We start from the raw sequence: 20,063 nt of genomic DNA on the forward strand, positions 1-20,063 counted from the left end.
GCTTCATTTCCTAAAGTCTTTGGGAATTGCGTTTTATATCAGTAATCTTCCGCTTTTGTGTAGCGCTTCAATGATTTGCGCTGTGATTGTATTGTGCAGGGCTTATGAAGACATATAATACAAATATCTCGAGGTAACCCTTCCGTGTGTTCATAAAACTTTCCGCTTACGCCTTAAGTACTAAAATCAAGTCTTGAAATCAATACAATTCCGGAAGTAATTTTGATTGTTACTCTCGCAATGTTAAGAAATGGGTATATTGTACTGCTCGAGAAAAAAAGTGCAAGAGCAAAGATAGTGCGAGACAGAAAACAGAAATACGACACAACACACGAGACACGACAGTTTGAATGGTTTCTTATCTAATCTTATCTTGGCGAAAACCGATTGATAGTAAATTGCACCAAGAGGGCCCTCTTGTGTGTGAACGGCAAATGGTACCTCTTCCCTTGTTTTGCTTGTGTTATTGTCCGCCAAATGTTGGTTGCATCGTGACGGGAACCTTCAAGGACAGTAGACGAGGTTGTAGAAACCGGTAATGTGTCGTGTACTATCGGAGTGTTCCGTATAATGTTGTGTGTCTTACTTTTTTTTCGTTCCCCATGTTTGCTTTTTTTGCTTTTCGAGGTGTGTTCGGTCGTGTGCCACTGTCTGAAGATTGCAAACTCTCTTGGCGTAGCGTGTCAGGCATGGAGCGTATTAAAGGGATGTCAGCGCTTAAATACTAAATATGCTTATCGACTGAGGATGGATTGCAATAGCTCACGTAAGCGGCTACAGTCCAGTCCAGTAGAACGATTATTTCATGAATTGATTGATTTTTGAGCAGCTTTTGGATTGTATAATGAATGATAAAAGTTGTTCAAGTTAACCAAAAATTACATATAATAAGTAAAATAACACCGTATACTTCAAAATAACCCTTCTATCACACATTGATTGATTTTTGAGCAGCTTTTGGATTATGTAATGAATGATGAAAGTTGCTCCAGTTATCCAAAAATTACATATAATAAGTAAAATAACACCGTATACTTCAAAATAACCCTTCTATCACACATTATACACAAATATTTGTCAATAATAAGCTTTTTACCAATTATCCGTGGTATCCACTTATCCGGCTTGTATTGAGTTCTGATGAGCACGAATAATCGGAGTTCCACTGTTCTCGCTTGTTACTAATGCATTCACCATTTTGGGTAACATTTTGAAAAAAAGTATTACATTTTTTACATTGAACATTTAACTATTAATGTTTTTCTTATATCCTTAAATGTGTCATAATTCACTCACTTTCAATTCGGTGTGAGTACGTACTTATCAGGTAAAGTGTCGCTGAGTCACAACGTGTATTCCGTTTCCATGAACTGGAATGATGAGCTCTTAACAAATATTCTTTAAATTTGTGTATGATAACGTAAATCTGACACCGTATTTGCTTTTCTTTACATAACACAAATACACCGGGAAAGTAGTTATTACTTTATTGGATGTGCAGTGTTGATATTGTATCATGTTTAATGTTGTACATACATTTATAAACTCTGATTAATAAGTCTGTTTGTATAATAAATAAATCTGCTAAGGTCCAAAAAAATCGTAAAACGATCCGATAAGATCAAGTACAGTAGAACGTCGATTATCCGGGGGCGGATTTACCGGCGGGCACCGAAAATTGACAGCTGTTCAACCGTGTTGAATATTTGTACTGGTGTCACGTTGGGTAAAATAATTAAAATCGTTATCAAACGATGTATTTGAAATGATTTTATTTTACGTTCTAAATTTTAATTGTTATTTGACAATAATTTGCTTCATCCAGAATCATTTTAGCATCAAAAAGACCACCATAGTATAGTATATAGATACTATATACGCTTTATCTAGATATATAAATGGCCTTCATATTTAAGGGACAATTTTCCGCGGAAATCGATTACCCGGGATCAGCCCGGTCCTGAGCACCCCGGATAATCGACGATCTACTGTTATTACGATTTGTCAGACGGATATCAGACAAGAAGGAGACTTTAGGTCAAGATAATACAGAGTTTGTAGAATTCAATTTTGCATCGACCCCTCTGGCTGCTCTGTTCAATATTTGATTATTTTGTCTAACTTGATAAATAGTTTTGCTTGCATAATTATAGTTTGAGCAATGATTTAATTAACCGCATGTGTCGCACATTAAAGCTGGGCAAGAGATTCGATGGAGGAAGACGTCTACGCAAATCGCTAGAGTTAAAAATGTAAACGATCGCACACATCATCTCGCATATCATATTGGTTGTGTTTGTGTGATCGTGTACAGTTGGTCGCTCAATTCTGTCGGCATATGGGAATTAAATTGTCAAGATAAACCGGAAACCGTTCCGACATTATCGGTATGTGATGGAAAAAAGCACAAAAGTTACGCTAGACAGTATGACGTTATTTACAGTTGGGAATTCTTTGCTTGCCATTGGATGGGCGTTGGTTGATGAGATAAAACCGTATGATCGGTCTTGTTTGTAAAATCTTTATCTTTTGCTAATATGTTTTTTTTTAACAATTATGAAATGTGGATTAGAAACATTAAAACACGTTCTAATAGCAAAAAAAACTAATCTTAATTTGTACTACAATTAATTAATTTTTTGTTGTCATTACTTCTCTCCCGTTCCCCCTCGCCAGACTACTTATGTCACTGCCAGGCCACACGCAGCGTTTGCTGGTGTTGCTGTTTGGAACATTCCGCGTGATTGCCAGCAACTCCGAACGCGCCGAAACGGGTATGACGAGCGAAGCGCTGGGAGTCTCGGTGGCGCCCAGCTTCTTCCAGTCATGTGTCAGCGACGGCAAGACGGCACGCATGAAGGATGTGCTGCGATTTAAGGTGAGTATCCGTGTAGTAAAAATGGATGGTACCGACACAATACAATTTAGGTTTGAACCTTTCGGCGTCAGCGGCTTTGGCGTATCGCGCCTAGTTATGTGTTTTTTGTTTCGTTTTTTTTGGTTTTGTTATTTTTATTATTATCCATCTAATGCTGTGTTCCGTGTCAAACAATGGTGCAAATAACTGGCTCGTTAAAAATAGGAATATTTTGCAGATGTATGTTTTCATTAAAAACCTGTCGATGTTTTTTTTTGAAGGAAAAACAATGCAAATGGTAGAAAATGTACAATTGACACGTTTCACGATAAAAAACGAAAACATTTTTTTAGTAATGAAGTTTTGAAAATATTGTGCTTTGTTTAAAACGGTTATTGTACAAAAAAAACAAACATGGTTTGTTTATGAGAAACTTTATTTAACGTGCTTTAATTTATACAACAAGAATTATAATTGTAATTTTGTCCAATATGTCGTAGTAAAATGGTGATTAATATCTTGAAGATATTTTCTCCGAATCTTTTCATTGTCCAATTTTGGTGCTCTAATTCAGCGTTGTTGGACATTTTGTTTTCCATTTTGTAAGCCTTTTTTCACACACATCTCGAGGTTTGTACGTGTTAATGTGTGGCTACCCATTTTAGTGATTGTTTCGTTTCGCTATTATCTAACACATCACATCCTATTTGGTGCCCAAGGTAAAGACATGAGTAAAAAAAAAGAAATTTATGATGCGCGATGCATCACTTCTTACAACATAACGTCTCGATCATCGATCGCGAGGGTGTGACGGTCTTTGCCTTTGCCGTCGTCAATCGTTTGCTGTTAGCAACATTTTAAACCCCTTTCTGGTCATCATCTTCAATCATCACGATCAAGATCGTTACCATCAGGGTGGCTATAGATACCGATTGAAACACGTGGTTGAAATGGGTGCGATCGTATATAAAGAAAGAGATGCAAAAGCATATAAAATAACCCGTTCAGGAGGAAGAGTTTCATGCAATTCATTTGCTGCTGTTGATAAAGATGATGCGATAATCTTTACGGCACGGTTTTTTTTTGGGATTTGTCCGAGACGAAAGCCACGAACCGGCTCACCCACTCAGTCCGAAAATGATCCACCATATTCAACAGACATATATTATCGAATCACGAGCGAATTAGCTGCTCGATTCGTCGTTGTGTGGACGCAGCACCGACTTTCACCGGTCGTCAACGGTACGGAGGGAACGGAACTCTGGCCCTCGATCTGCCGACAGTGTGTTAATGCAATGTTCGGCGGGATACACTTTTGGTCGTGTAATATGCCGATCTCGTGCCGTTGCGCTATTGGAACCGATTTTTAATCGTTTTGGGGCAACTTTAGCTTCGACCGTTGTTTATGGGCTCGTTTGTGCGAGTGTAGCCGCGTGAAGATGAATGAAGGAGGTTTTTTTCCCTCATCCATCCAGTGGTTGCTGGTGGACCAACCCGGTTATTAGATCGAATCGCAGATCGTGCTTTTCGATGAAGTTTTATATGCTTACGTTTGTAATTGGTTTTGTTTTTTCTTTTCATCTTAAAACGCTACACTGTTACGTTACCCGGGTCCGGAAAATTGATACATTTGTGTGGGCAGGCGACGTAACTGTGTAATTGCGCTGCATAAATTCCACTTGGTTTTTGGGTGATTGGAACGAATGGATCACGCTTTGGTTCGAATAGGCGACGTTAGAGAAAAAGAAAGATTTTTCCCATGAACGGTTTCAAATTGTGCAGCGTAGTAAGGTGGTGTTTGGAGCATACGTAATACTTTAACATGCCTTTTTGGAGAAGAAATTTAATAGCATGGAAATTGTGCTCATGCACTGATGGAAGTATTAAAAGCGCATTGCAGTTTTACGAACATTGTTAATGAATGGACATTTGCATCAGGAAGAAGTTTGATTTTTCGCTTCGCTTTCTTTTGCTAGTGTTAATATTGCTCAATACTAGTGCTGTTTTAAAGCCGGCCAAATGGTTTAATGGTATGTGTTCTAGTCTTCGACACGACAGGCTCGGGATCAAATCTCATATGAAGATGTATCGTTTAATGCGGTAATAACTATTTCCATTTAAGGACTTCAAAAGAAACTGATTCTGAGAGAGAGAAGAGAGTCTTCGACACTATTCAAGCTGATTGTTAAAGTTATTTTAACCCTAGCCATAACCTGCTAGGTATGTATTTCATCCCTTGTATCCCTTGTATTTCAGCCACGGTTTGTGCTTAAAATGGTTTTATTAGACTTGAAACTAATGGACACGACTTGATTTATTTTGCTAATATTTTGTACAAGAAACTCACGGATGTTAGCGTCTATTAGGTACCTTTACCTTTCCCCAAGGAATCCTGGAATTATATGTTTAAGAATTCTACTAACAGTGACACTAAGAACTTGCCAATATTTTTGATATCTGCAAGAAGCACAAGTATCTCAGGAATTGCTCTCAATTTTAATTACTATTCTTGTGCTCATGTCAGCTTTTTTCTTCAAAGGTACATTCGTCGATAGATGGACGAGGTGCGGATGCTTTTGGTCGATAGTGTAAAAATACTTCAACCAACGTGGCAAGGGATCATGAACATAGTGCAATAAGTCAAACGTTTTGAAAACTATAAGAAACCCAAAAGACTTCAGAGTTGCTCGTAATTTTAATTACTAAAGTTATTGAATCTCATGCGGTTTTTGGTCCTGAAAGCTACATTCTATTCAGAAAGCCTATCACCATAAGGCTTTCCGAGGTACATAGAAGGTTGAAGAGGGCAGTTTAAGTAATAGAGGCAAAGTTAAGCAAAATATTTCTTTTTAAGAAAGCGCATAGAGCAGAAGCCTCAGATCGAATCTAGTTTCGCTTCCTAAAAAAAATATTTTTCCACCTTACAAACAATTAAAACAAAACAAAAAGGAACCAGTCCAAAAGAAAAGGAAACCAACACTCAATAGAAATCAGGTCTCTTGGGGGTATTACTACAATTTTTACACCTCTCGTAGTTCACACCTTCCCGCCAATTCTGCTACCATCATTAAATCATCGATGTGTGTGTTTATGGTATATGATTTATGCCACCCACCTCAGTGTTTTGCCGTTTTTCGCTTTCTTTGTAATTTCATAATTCTCTTCATCGTGTTATGCCATGCGAAGGAACTAGAGCGTAAAGTAGAGGGACCACAATCCGGAGTTCAACTTCAGCCGTGTTGATCCTCTTAAATCAAATATTGCCCGATCGGAAATGGTCCGGGATGTGTCGCGGTACTTTGCCCAGCAATAACTGTATCTCGTAGTACTCGTGTATTTTTTCATTTACTATTTTATTACTGTTGCTTATTGCGTTTTGGTACGTAATTTTCCACTTTTCTGGAGCCGGTGCAATCTTTTTTTTGTACTCTGTTTTATCAGTGTCAGTGGGAGAGAAAAAGAGAAGGTGCTTAGTAGTAGTTATCCATCGCACTTTTACGTCCGATCGATCCGCTTTGGCGCGAGGTGAGATCTGCTCATCATTAATGGGGAAACAATCCATTCCGTTCTGTTGCCATCTGTTTGTTTTCACAATTTCTCTGCCTTCATTTTGAATCACTTTATCCTCGTTGTGTCGTAAAAATGTTTGTGTATTTTTTTTTACTATTGCTGCTTGCTCTCTAGTGGAGGCAGTATACTTGACCACTCGATGCATTTTTTTTGCTTCTTCTCTATAAAAAAATACAAACAACAGAAAGTCAAGTGTTTCGCGGCATGTGTGTTGATGAGGTAGTTTTTTCTGTTCGTGTTGTTGTTTTTTTTTAGATAAAGTTGATATGGTACTAGTTTGGTAGGTTGCTGCTAGAAAAGTATTAAAGTTTAACAAACATAAATGACAATTTTATTAATTTTGAATTTTTATCAAATTTTGATCATCTTACACCAAGACACGGTCCAGCGAGTGAAGAAATTGATATTTTCTTACAAATACGTTACACAACAGCTGTTACGCTGCGCTGTGGTGTTCAGCTTCACTGGTTAAAGACGGTGTTTTTATTTCTTTCTAAACAAACCCCCCTTCAAACCGGCATTGGTCAGCTTGCACATCTCCAGAAAGTGTGCGGATATTGATGATTTATGGTCGGTTAATTTTTTTTTGCACAATATACGTCTTTAACATGCAGCTGGGTTGGTGCAAATTGAAACAACAAGAAACAAAAATGCCGCACTGTGTCACGAATCAAAATATGAAATAAAAATGGAGCAGCGCGTTGTGAGGAGTTGACAATCGCCATTGCACATGTGTTGTTTAACTCTTTTCGGTGTGGATAGTTGAAGGGTTTTCGACACGATATCTGTTTCTCTCAGTGCATTCTGCTAATGATTGTAACTGCAATAGTTCAACCCCAAAATGAAAGTGTCGCCGGGAAGTGACGGGGCTCACTGAAGCGAACGCCACGATTGACGGACGGCAGCAGCAGTAGGCACAGCTCGCGAACTCACGCGGCGTTGATATGCAGTTCGAAGTGACAAGGTTGTTTGTTTGAATGTCGGTCAGCGTGTGTGAGTGCGCGCGCGGACAAGTTTTACCATGGCGAGATGCAAGCACACGGTGAGAAATAGTGTCTATATGCGAACACATGCAGTGCACGGTGCATTACACGCGATGCTGTGCCGTCTTCGTGTTGCAATTGGGATGCAGCACGTCTCCCTTGCAAAAAAAACCCGGAGAGTCTCCCTTCTCGTCGCCGTCGCCAGGATATACGAACGAGGGGTTGTTTCGTCCAAAGGTAGGGAATTTCGTTCGGTGACGGTTTCACCGTTGACGTCAAACTTGTGCGCGTAATCTTGTGCTGGCGCCGCAATTTGTTCGACCATTTGTTTGTTTGTTTTGCCGTAACCGCTGCTACCGCCTTGCAAGCATGTCGGAATGACTGTTTGACTGCTGATGTGTGTTGTGGAGGCAGCGCGATTGCTGCGAATAGTCAAGGAACACTTACCTGTAAAGCTTGTTCTCGTAAGGGTGTTCGTTCTACCTGTGCGAGATGAGTTTTTGAGTAAAGTTTGCCGGGGATTTGTGAGGTTTAAATATTTGGATTCAATCGCTGGTTTAAAGGGGGTCCACTTGGTAGATGTTGTTGTTGCACGTGAGAATAGGGCAAGGTTTCGTAGAGTTGACATTAGCCTGATACCTGAACCGTTTGGTGATATTTGTATGATATCTCGTGAAAGTTTCATTTGCGTCTTGATAAGTTTAACGATTCTTTAAAGCAGAGTTATTCATCTGTAGGGTAGTTCTCCTTCAGATCACAAGATAATTCATCTTCATTATGTATTTCCTTTATTTTGAATGTACATTGATGCGAAGGTTATACGCAGGTGAGTGGCTACCTTCAGACAGCTCGCCAAATTTGGGTCCTAAGAAGATTTTTGAAGATCTAAAGTAAATTCCCGAGATGATCAACTTCCCACAAATTCTGACTATGAATTGATCAGATTTCCAGAATTCTGAAAGACCTATCAATATTTAGATATTAATGAAACATTCGATTATCATGGAAATCTGAATTTCTCAAGATTCATGATAAACGGAAGATTAAGAATTAACAAGCGTTCATGAATCCTTGGGGATTATTCTAAAAAAAATCCATGAATTGACAGTGATTTACGAATCTTGGCATATTCGCCTATTATTTGAATAGGTTAGTAATTGGTGTTGTAGAGTTCGTCTGTGGTATTGATAGAAAATCAGCTTACAATTTTCGTGGGATATTAATCTTTGAAGATTTCTTAATTCAAGCATCTTTAAATCAATGAAAATTGAGATTTATCTAACACAAGTTTCGTAGAGTTATGTCATAAAATCTTCCGAATTTTTGTTGAAGAACATTTTCTAAATAATTTTGTTTTGTGCACAAGAAAAGACGAGTCTAGTATTCACAATCAACTTTATTGAATATTAATCAACTGCGACTAATTCTGTAGAACACTGTACGATAAACTGTAAATGTTAAAGTTTACCTTCGCATATTTTTAAAAACCATCCTTCCTCATTTACGCTCCATCCGGGTTTGATGGACGAACGAATCGGAAGTGAAAGTAGCCAATGGGTTTTTACGACACCCGGAACGTAACTAAGGGAGGGTCCCTTAACTGAACGTACGGCGCTAACTGCTCAATCTTTTACGCGCAGCAGTTTAGCACATAGGCAGGGCACGCTCACCAAAGCGTAGCATATTTCACTTTCATTTAAGCATTCAGACTTAATAGCGTTTTGGTTCCAAAACGAAGACCCGCCAGTTTTGGGGGGATGATTATTGCATCGTGCCTTAAAACAATCACAAAACCTTGCGCGCCTTAGACCACTGTCTTCAGCGAAGCGCTAAATCAAGGTGAGCATAATGAATGAATAATGTTTTGCTGGTGCAAAGAGCTGAGGGAAGTTGCTCAGGAGTAAGTGGCAGTTAGCCGGTTGCAGTAATGATATCGTTTCACCCTCACTCTCTCTCACGGTTTCGTTCTATTTATGGGTCATGAAATCCGTGACCCCACGGCTGGAGTGGTTTCGCCGGGATTGCACACCATGGACATACGGCATAGCTTAAACGGTTTCGAACAGCTCATAAACATATTTTGTTTGTCGTCCGTTGCAAAACTTTCCCTTCACTGCAGTTACCCGTTTTGCCGATGATGGGTACGGTACTTTCTAGGCCATTACATTTTTAGGCTACTTTTAGGCTAACGCCCGGTTTTTGTGGACACGGTTGGACAACAAGGGTGCGAAGCTACCGGAACGGCCATACTATCAAAGTTGTGCTAAATTTTGTTCTCCCTTCCCGGTAGATATCTGATGTGCCCTCGCACCTCGCTCGCTGTCTACACCTCGGTTAGTTCTGAGTCGCCCAATCTATTGTTTGCGCGACTGCGCATGGGTACGTCGGATGCGCCCGCGCACACAATGCTAGTGGCTTTATGCATTTTTTTGTTTTGTTTCGAAATATATTTACCTTGTGCTCTATGCAACTTTAAGCAGCAACAACATTTGCGAAGAAGCGGCAACAGCGTGAAGTGGGTTAGATGGGAAAGGCAAGAATTGCACCTCTAATCTAAGCCGGCCAGTGCCGATTATTATTGCCACGGTTCGTTGAGTGAGGCCTTCGCGTGCAAATGGTGGGCTAACCTGTTGTGGTGCTGGTTGAAGCATGAAACCATCATTCCGTGGTACATTCCCATTGCAAAATCCATCAATAGTTTCGATATGCAAAGCTTCTCACCTGCGAAAAGAGCTTACAAAGTATCAGAGTTTCGTTGGATCGATTTTTACAAAAATGCAACAAAAAAAAGGAAAAGAAATTCATGAAACTTTTTGCAATGCAGCAAAGGGAGAAATAAAAAAACGCATTATCCAACCCAGCGATGAGCTAATGGACACAAATTGTTTCGTTTAAAGGTTGTAATGCTGCGCTTTCGGCGCTCTATCTTGTTTGCCATCATCGTGGTGTGGATGTATCTATTTATTAATTGCATAGTATTTTTGTTGTGGTTTATGTTTCTTCTTTTTTATAGTTCGATACTGGGTTTTGTTTTGCTGTGTGGTCACTGTGCGAGCATATTTTACTGTGGGTTGCACGAGTGGTGCAAGAATTCGTTGCTGTCCATTTTTTCGTGTTGCTGGTTGTGTGATGGCATCGTCACGGAAGGTTAAATTTGGGTTACGCAGTGAAAGTGAATAGGAGATGCATTGCAAAAAAAATGTTTTAAACAAAGAAACTATTTTTTTTTAGGTGTACAGCTTAATTATGTATCTTTTTTTACACATTTTTTATTGTTATTATTTCTTAAAAATTATTCATTTAAAAAAAATTATTTCATACAGTTTTATACAATTTCTCTTTACAAAAAATAGTAAATTAAAAGAAATGCTATGCTGCAGCAGTTATGTATAATGGCACCTCTCTCTAAAGCAATTTATTTGTTATGTTTACTTTCTTCTTCTCTTGCATTAAAATTCTGCATCACATACACAACACGATTCAACTCTTCTCCAACCCCCAAAACCTGCGTGTTCAACTCTATCAACTGCCAACTATCCGTCTACATCTTGCCGTCTGTATTGCTATAAAAAAATTCGTCACGATTCGTTCATCGATCGTTATGCATGTTTGAACGATGATGCCCCCCAAAAACGATGGCCAAAAACATGATTCACTAAAATACCGGCTCTACTAAAACTTCTTGCAAACATGGAACAAAAATTATAAACAAAAAAAAACTGCTTTACACACTCCAAACAATTCATCACGTTGCGATCTATTGATCTCGCATAAAACATAACACGGAACTAACACGGAACGGCGCTGTTTGAAATTAAATCACAATCGGAATGATATTATCTCGTTACAAAATTTGATCCAAAAAATTCGGCACAACGAACGACAAATGATTTGTAAAATGGTCTAATTGAAAAAAAAAATTAATCAATGCGAACCTCACAACCACACATCACATCACATTAAACAGGCGGAAGTTCACGTAAGTTGGTGAAGCAAACGAATGTTTTTGCAAATAAATTGTTGCGCGATATGTTGTACGGCACATGGTTTGAGTTTTTTATGTTTGTCGTTTCATGAAATGGGTAGTAATTTTTACTTTATATCGGCAAATGTTTTTAATTTCACCTCCCTTTTACTTTCACTGTGGTTGGAATGCGGTTGATCGAACGATATTCCTTTGTTATTGTTACAAGATTTAAGGTTATTTTTTATGTTACACTATTTAAATATTCTTTAAAATTTATAAACATATTTGTTAAGGTATTAGATTCATCTGCCTTGCACCTTCTACATCATTGTTACCCCGTACAACAAACCACTGACATGTAGTGTCATTCCATTTCCGTTCGGGTAGAGAACGTTTAAAACACAATTCTAATCACCAAAAATGTATTTTCACTTTTTCGTGTGAACGTTATTGTGTCGAACTTAAAACATTGTTGGCATATTCAAATATATTATACTATCTTGTCGTGATCATATTATGCATGCAGGGTTAGCCATTTAGCTAACAATTGAGTTTGAAGTTAATATGAATTTTTGGAGAGTTACCTTCTTTTTCATAATCTTCCATGCTGTTGTTTCCCTCCCATTCTGTTGTTTCTCGTATATTTACTATCCTCCTCTGCGTTACATGTCTAGAGAGAAAATTCTAAACTGTATGTTATTTCATTTCTAGTAGATATTGTGAGATGATATGTCCTGTTGTCTGTGTTAGTGATGTGTATACTGAATCAGAATGAGTGAAATTAATCTCACCAACGTGTGAGAGTTACTTTGAATCTTTACGAAGAGTGACTCACTTACGGTATGATTCACTCACATTTCTTTAACGAACTCCTAAGATATGAAACATCACTCGAGAGTTAAGTAAGGACGAATTCTTTAGATTGGGGTTTAACTCTTTAAGTAGCACACTAACGCATAAGAATTCCTCAAAGAGTGAGTTAAAGAGTCAACACGTCATTATAATTCGCTCAATTCTGATTCATTTCACATAACTCTGAGCTGTTATTCCCATTATTAGTCCTGTTCCTTGTGAGTGTCTTACGTATTATCCTCAAACTTTGCTCATTTTCGACAACATCAAAATTTTGAACATTTTGATGTGGAGTCGTTAACTCTTTCAAGATATTTTGAATTGCTACTCTGCGCTATTGTTGCAGCCTATGGGATTGCGTGCGACTCACGCTTTACGAAACTTTTTCATGCATAAAATGTAGAATTTATTCACTATGTGTTGTTACATATGTCTTTCTTTAAAAGTGATGGTCTCAGTACGTGAAGATCTATTTAGCTTTTCCAGTTTCTTCGAACTCTGTAGCTTGTTTCTATCGCTAGTATCTATCTGCTTTCTGTATTTTAAAGTCTTGATTGATGGGCATCTTTAGCATTTTGACAAATCTGTCCTCTATACTGCTTTTTATCCTCTCGTCTCTTTCCTCACTTGATCTTGATTCATTGGATTTTTTTTCACACTATTTAAGGCAAATTTCTATCGGTATTTAGATGATGTTTACACATCTTACACATTAAATAGATAAATATGTTACTATTGTTGGTAGCTTACCTACCAGAAAACTCCTTTGAAAATAAAGTTTTTCGTTCCTAATAGTAGTGTTACCTGACCTGATTATGGTTGAGGCTATGATTTGTTTTCGGTTTCATGTTTTTTTCCCTGACATCTTTCTTGACGCATTCATTCATCCCCATTTCGTTTGTATGTACCCGTTTTACAGGTGGCGACTAAAATAATGAAGCAGATGATAGAACAATTCACTGCCTGTGATCTGTTCGGACGCGTTAACTATGAGTATTATGCACGGGTAACCGGGCGTGTCCTGCGAGTGCAAGACGAATGGATATGCTCGTTTCGTTATCCACCGCCACCACGGGGCAAAACGGCACAACAACATTATGCGTGTAAGTATCATTTGAAACGCTTTAATTTTACCATCTCAATTGACTTCGTTGTTTAATCGAAGCAATTTGAGCTTGTGCTGTTTTTTTTAACGAAATGTGTGCGAGTGTTTTTTTTGGCATGTAAACATGTAGAAGTATGTCAATGTTTTTTGTCAATGTTTCTCTTTTTTTGTAATTTTATTTTTGTGTTCAGTTTTTTAGATGTTGTATTTTGTTTTATTATTTTTTTTCTGTACTTAATTTTTTTTAATATTTTTTTTGCGTTGCAATTTGCAAGTGACACTCACAAATACTCGCTGCACATTTCTATACAATAGAATATAATAATAATATAATAATATAACAATATATATTATAGTAATACATTTTTACTATTGTTTTGTTAATTTAACACTCTCTTTCTTTCTTTTTCTTTTCATTGTTTTATTCCATTTCACGTTCACTTTTCGGTTCGTTCATGTTGCATTCATTTAATGAATTGTTTAATTTAATTTTTTTCATTCTTCTATTTGATCTGCCTTTCAAATATACCACTTTAAATAATTGAACGACGTTCTTATTCAATCGAACTTGTTTGTATTGCAACTTATCTTTTCTATATGGCATTTTGTGTGTGTGGTTTTGTGTAATTTGTTTGTGTGCACTTTTTCACTCCACTCACTGACTTCTCAACGCTGGAAAACTGTGGATCATCGCTATGGTGGATTTATAATCGAACGGTCGAACCACGTAACACGGGAATCTTCGTACTGGACGGATGACACACCCTTATGACCGATTCTGTTAACATCGCGTTGATCCTGATGGACCATCGATCATAATGTTGTGATGCAGTAAAATTAGCTTTAGAGACCGAAAAAACCTGGCTGCAGTGTGAATGCGAACGATGGGGTCTAAGTATGTTTTTTGATTTATTTATATTCTTATATTTCGTTTGCTAATATTATACATTTATTTAAAAAATGTTTCACAAAATATCGTTGTACCATCCAATGGTTCACGAAATTAGACTATTTGCCATTCCTTTTTTCGTAATGTTTTTAGTTGTTTGTAAACATATTTGCTTGAGCTACGATTCACACATTCGCTAACATCTGTTTCTTTTATCCGATTCCTTTTTTGTAACTTTCAATTGCACTGTGGGTGTGAAACATCTGGCTGTGTCCGCATCCTGGGATTTTGGAAACACTCGAACGTTTATGGATATATGCTGCAATTGGACTCGGGTTGCGGGTGTGATACAAAACAGTCGCCCAGGAGGAATCACATTCAACACCAGCCCTATTGACCACGGGCGGTCCGAACGTAGGTAACTCGGCTGTATCTCTCGGCATCATTCCAGAGCACTCATTGCTTGAATCATGCGCTCGGCTTTCTGTGTCGCTTGAAGGCCCAGGGATATTCAATGTGCAAAAGTCCAGCTGCTCCTCGTCGTCCCATTCGTCATCGTCCAATACACGGTCCGGCTCGCAGCATCACATGACCATGGACGAGCTCCGGGCCGTTAATCGGTACGCGGAGAGTACCAAGAGCCTTTCCTACCTGCCTCAGGTGAGGGACAATCTTGTCAATCATGTAGTGTGCGGGCGCTCGGTTGAAACCGTAAAAAATGTTAGTGTGTAGCCTGCGCAAATGCTCTCTTTCGGTTGATTATTATTTTCGGTTTTTGTGTACTGCCAAGCAAAAAGGATGCGGCCGATCACTATACTACTGAACTACACTTGCTACACTTACACGCGATCTTAGAATTAGACACATTTACTATTGCATACTACTACTTGATATTCACACATTCCTTTTGTTGCTTTACACTACATTGCTTTCGTTTGACTTGTTATTAATGTAAGCAATAAGGAGGACGGCACTGTACTACCAATGTTTAATTTTTCAAGTATAACATAGCTATGATCTTCCCTTGTCTGACTGCTTCAATTCAGCGTTTATCAATGTTAATTGGTTTAAAAATTGTTTGCGTTCAAAAACACACTTCATTTCAAAAGGATCATACGCTTGGATTTTGTCTTAACGTTACTCTCATGTAAATAGCAGTATCTTAATACAATATTTCGGTGAAAGCTAAATTAATATTAAGTGCGAGAAGCTTTCAATTGCAACAAATATCAACAACAATCGTTCATACATATGTGAGTAACAATTTACCATTCACAATTGGACCAACGCTGTACGAAAAAAAGAGGAAATGGTTACGATTATTTGATTACCATGGAGAAACAGAACACGCGTAATAATGTAGTTTTTGAGGTAGAAGGGAAATAATTTTGTACTGAAAATCTTTATTCTTCAGTATTTGGATTAATTTCGGTAATCTTTCGAATTATGTATATTTCACTAGTGTGCGATACAGTATCGGTAAGCTGTAGCGGGTTGAGCGAAATGCGCGTGCGGTAGTTAATTCGTACAATTTTATTCTCTTTTTGACTTATGCACATTAGACAGTAAATGTTGGATTCGATTCATGTCGAATCTTTCGATTATTGTTTCGACGAAAACAGAAAACAAACGTAGCTATCGATATGAAGTAAAGTAAACTATACTAGAGTAGTGGGGAAGGAGGTTAAAACGGTAAACTCACATAAATCAATGTAACGTATAATAATTGTAACACCAAGCTGGAAATACTAACAAACGCATACAAAACAAATGCTGCACTTGCGATGTTTTTTTTTGTTTGTTTCGATGTAAACCAAAATCATTACGGAGTATGAATCGGCGCTACATATTAGCGTAACGTAGCAAAACGTTGAGCAAAATTGTACATGACAAATTGGTGTGGCGTTTAATTCGATATGAAGTTACTTACTGTTCACATTTCTTGGATAATATATTTCTATAATTGTATTATCGTATAATAAAAGAAACAAATTTGACATCAACAGAAAGCAATCGAAATTGCTAATACTAATTCAGAATACATTAATTGTTGAAAATGTTGAACGAACATAAATGATTGCCTATGGGAATGTTGATTTCATTTTATCCTGCTCGGAAGCTGGATACAAAAGGTGGTAATTTTGTGTATGTTGAGACATTCAGCTTTATGTTTTGAACGGATGAATTTAAATTTTTTGTGTTTTTATTTTTTATCTGTTTGTTCTTTTTTCCTGGGTTTTCATAAAATAAGGACATGGAAATAGGTATTTTGAAAATATAATCATTTGTTATAATTAAAATGGAGTACATGTAATTCAAACTATTGAAATATGGTTCAGTATAATTTGAAAAGATTTACAGAATTTTCAAGTTCTTCTCGGGAGTAGTTTACGGATTCTGTTCAAGTTGATCTAGATTGCATCGAGCTAGATCTGGAACCTTTCACACTTTCTAGATTGACACCCAGAAGGCTTTGTAAATGTGTGAACGTTCCAAAAACAAGGGCAAAGTGTGAAACATCCAGAAAGTACAAAGAATTCCAAAGCTATCTCGAAATAATCTAGATATACTTGAACAGAATCAAGAAAGGGCTCCGACGTTAAATTCAAAAAATGCATTAAGCTGTATGTTTTCCGTTTCGACAGTATTGTAAACCTTTTGTTCGACGTACATCGATCATTTGTTTCACCGCAGTCTGAACACGCTTTCTCTGGATGCAGCCAACATGTGACACGTTACATTCATCCTATGTATACGCTATATAACTCCATCTGTTCGTGATAACAATGATAACATTTGCTCTGTCGCTGATTTGTTTTTGGTTTTGTTTTACTTTTTATCCTGTATAGTTTCACTAATACCCTCCATACTGACAGACACAGACACTGTTAGCAAAAAAAAAACAAAAAAAAACAATAAAACACCCTAGTGCTCCGCAGTAGAGTAGAGCTCGGCATGTGGCTGGTTAATCCGTTTCTAGTACATCACTCTACTGATCATGTAAGCGTATTTGTTGAGTTATGATAGTACTCTCGGTATAGTCTGACTGCTACAGCGGTGTATGGCAAGTGTGTAACATTAATCTGAACTTTTTTGAATCCTTTTTTCTTTCTCTCTTTCTCTATCGTCTGACCTTCACTGATCTCTCCTTCCGACATCCTTCCGAATTCTGCGATGTGTGGATAATGTATTTGGCTATGGTACATTTGCAAAACTGATCTCTTTTCCCCGTACCATCAACCTCCCTGTGCGACTCGCTGTGTTTCTCTCTTTCAATGAACGATGTTGGAAACGATTTACCATCCGCGGTGCTATTCCCGAACACACTGTGATCGGTGATACGCGGAATGATGGATTTGCAGGTGCACGAACGGCAGGCGGCAAGGATGCGCACCCGATCCGAGTGGTTCCTGGGTGCACGGGGCAGCTCGCTAGAGCTGTGCCACGACGGTACCGGCTCGTTGATACATCCACAGATTGTCACCTCGACGCCGATCCCGGGAGCGATCGGTCACAGCCACCATCATCCGCACGGAATAATCGGTACCTATGCTAGTATAGATAATTTGAACGATGTTGATGTTAACCAAGACCAAGAGAACCACCATCATCACCACCATCACTGTCACTATGAGCAACATCATTACAATCATAACACTCACGATCATCATCAACACACTTCTCCGGAAGTGCAAATGTCAAGTGATCCTCATTCGCCTCGCTGCACCGCTATTAATAAAGAACACTCTGCTGCACGTAGCGTTAGTAACAACAGTCGAGTGTGCTTATCAAACGATCGTCATCCCTATGCGCCTAATGTCTCTCCTCCATCCTGTGGTGACTCTTTGTGCTCCCGTGGGAAGGAGCAGCAAATGGATCGAGATCCAATGTTTGAAAAGCGCCTACAGCATAGACACGCGGAGAAGGATACGGTCGGACACTTTTCCGATGAGGATAACAATTTCCCAACGCACTCCAGCATGAGCACCAATGATGACGACGAAGATGGTGCGAATCTGATGATGATGCATGACGAGATAGATGGCGATGAGAGTGATTTTGCAATCTCGCAGAGCCATCATTTCGATATGCGTGCAGAGAATCGACGTCGTCGTCGGCGACGTGCCTTGCTGCGGCGCAACTCGTACGATCGGATAGTAGCGTCGGGATCGTTCCTTCCCGGGGATGAATCCTGTGCGAAACCGACCACTTCTACGGCTACGCACGCTCATCCTAGTGGCGCTATACCAAGCGGATCAGGCCTTTCTCGGCGACCAGTATCTGCTCCAACTACGGGAGAGACAAAGAGTAAACCGAAACCATCCGGTGGTAACTCGCGGACAAAAGGAGGAGAGCATGCCATGACTAATCCTAACACGGTTGTTGCCGCTTCTACCTCACCCAATAAAATCTCCACCGTTCCCAACCCAGCATCCCGACGTCCTTTGATAGCATCGCAAAATGATAGCACGCTCGCTGGTCGCAAAATTCATAAACGGCGCAATAGTAATGTCAGTCAATCGATCTCGGTCGGAAATTCCACAACGCTCTCGCGCCAAAGCAATCTTTCGATGATTGTGTTTTCGGTTTTGGATTTCCTGTTCTGAACCCAACGCACATACCGTCACGGTGTTGTGTTGCGGAAGTGGACAGAGAGCGAAATGCAATGACTTTTTTTAAGCGCAAGAATGAGAACGAACGGTAGTGAGCTGTATGTGTGTGTTTTTCTTCTTCTTAACGTTTCTATGTGTATTAATCGCACGTTACAAAAAATTGTATTTGTATAACATGTGCGTTATTTTGTTTTACTTTTATACATGTTTTGGTTTCATTATTTTTAACATAATCAATCCGAGTAAGAGTGAACGTCGATTTAAACGTGTGACAGGAATTGAAAGGATAGTATTTTTTTTGTTCTACTGAGATAATTACCATTTTCACATGATTTCAAATTAATTATACAATATGATAAGCAAAGGTACAATATTTATTGAGTTTTATGCGTGTAATCGTTTTAAGACTATTTTGATTTCCATCGGCGAAAAATGGAAAACTATGAGCACAACATGACCAGAGAGTGTAGAGATAGGTTCGTTCAAGGGGAGATATACAATCAGAAGCCTGAATAAATGTTCATTTTAGAGATTTTGCAACTTTACTTAATAGTTGCAAAAAAACTTTACAGAAGGAAATAATTCCCATTTGAAAGTATACGCAAAAAAGTGATTTAAAACACAAAAATTAACATTTTTACAAGGCTCTCTTCGAAGTGGAAGCACTGTAAAATATACCGAAAGAATCCAAAAGTTGTAAAATATTTTAAAAGAAGATGCCTAAATCTAGTAATACATCATTCATTTTTGAAACGTAAAATTTCCTGTAAAAACTTTTGAAAAAAAAAAAACATTTTTGCATATCTCCCCTTAATTTGATTTGTTTTCTATTGAAGAATTGTTTTTTTGATCCAAAACACCCTTCCTGTAGCAAAAAAAAATCATACACTTATGGATGTATTTCTAGGGAGTTACCACTGTCTGTGACAAGACCGATCATGGAAAACACCCTGTTAGCTTTATAAAGCTTTGACCATTTCTGCACATTCCAAACGCGCTATGATGGCTCACACGCATAGTGCCGCAATTGCTAGCTTTATTATGCTTACACACTTAATGTGCGTCTATGTATATATGCTGCTGCGCATAGCAATTAAATAGTAGCCCAAATTTTTGTTTTCAACTTTATAACAACAATCACATATGTGTTATATGATTTTGCATGAATAAGTTAAAAAACACAGATCAGTTTTAGCACCGAAACAGAGGAATGACAATACGTCATAG

General features: G+C 38.3%; 1 protein-coding gene across 9 annotated transcripts in view; it reads left to right on the forward strand.

The window, feature by feature from the left end:
• Positions 1-20,063, forward strand: part of LOC125766880 (uncharacterized) — a 41,197-nt gene that overhangs the window by 14,894 nt on the left and 6,240 nt on the right. For 6 of the 9 annotated variants that reach the window (XM_049432952.1, XM_049432957.1, XM_049432954.1 and 3 more), the window contains exons 3-8: positions 2,677-2,878; positions 11,378-11,389; positions 13,149-13,332; positions 14,167-14,229; positions 14,582-14,883; positions 17,586-19,961. In XM_049432952.1, the coding sequence (XP_049288909.1) occupies positions 2,677-2,878; positions 11,378-11,389; positions 13,149-13,332; positions 14,167-14,229; positions 14,582-14,883; positions 17,586-18,830 (2,008 nt within the window). In that variant the 3' untranslated portion in view covers positions 18,831-19,961. Of the gene's footprint in view, positions 1-2,676; positions 2,879-11,377; positions 11,390-13,148; positions 13,333-14,166; positions 14,230-14,581; positions 14,884-17,585; positions 19,962-20,063 lie in introns of those variants that run through there. The other 3 variants (XM_049432961.1, XM_049432959.1, XM_049432958.1) reach the window with 3 other exon arrangements.

Source organism: Anopheles funestus, chromosome 3RL (genome assembly GCF_943734845.2).
Source record: "Anopheles funestus chromosome 3RL, idAnoFuneDA-416_04, whole genome shotgun sequence".
Classification (NCBI taxonomy): Eukaryota; Metazoa; Arthropoda; class Insecta; order Diptera; family Culicidae; genus Anopheles; species Anopheles funestus.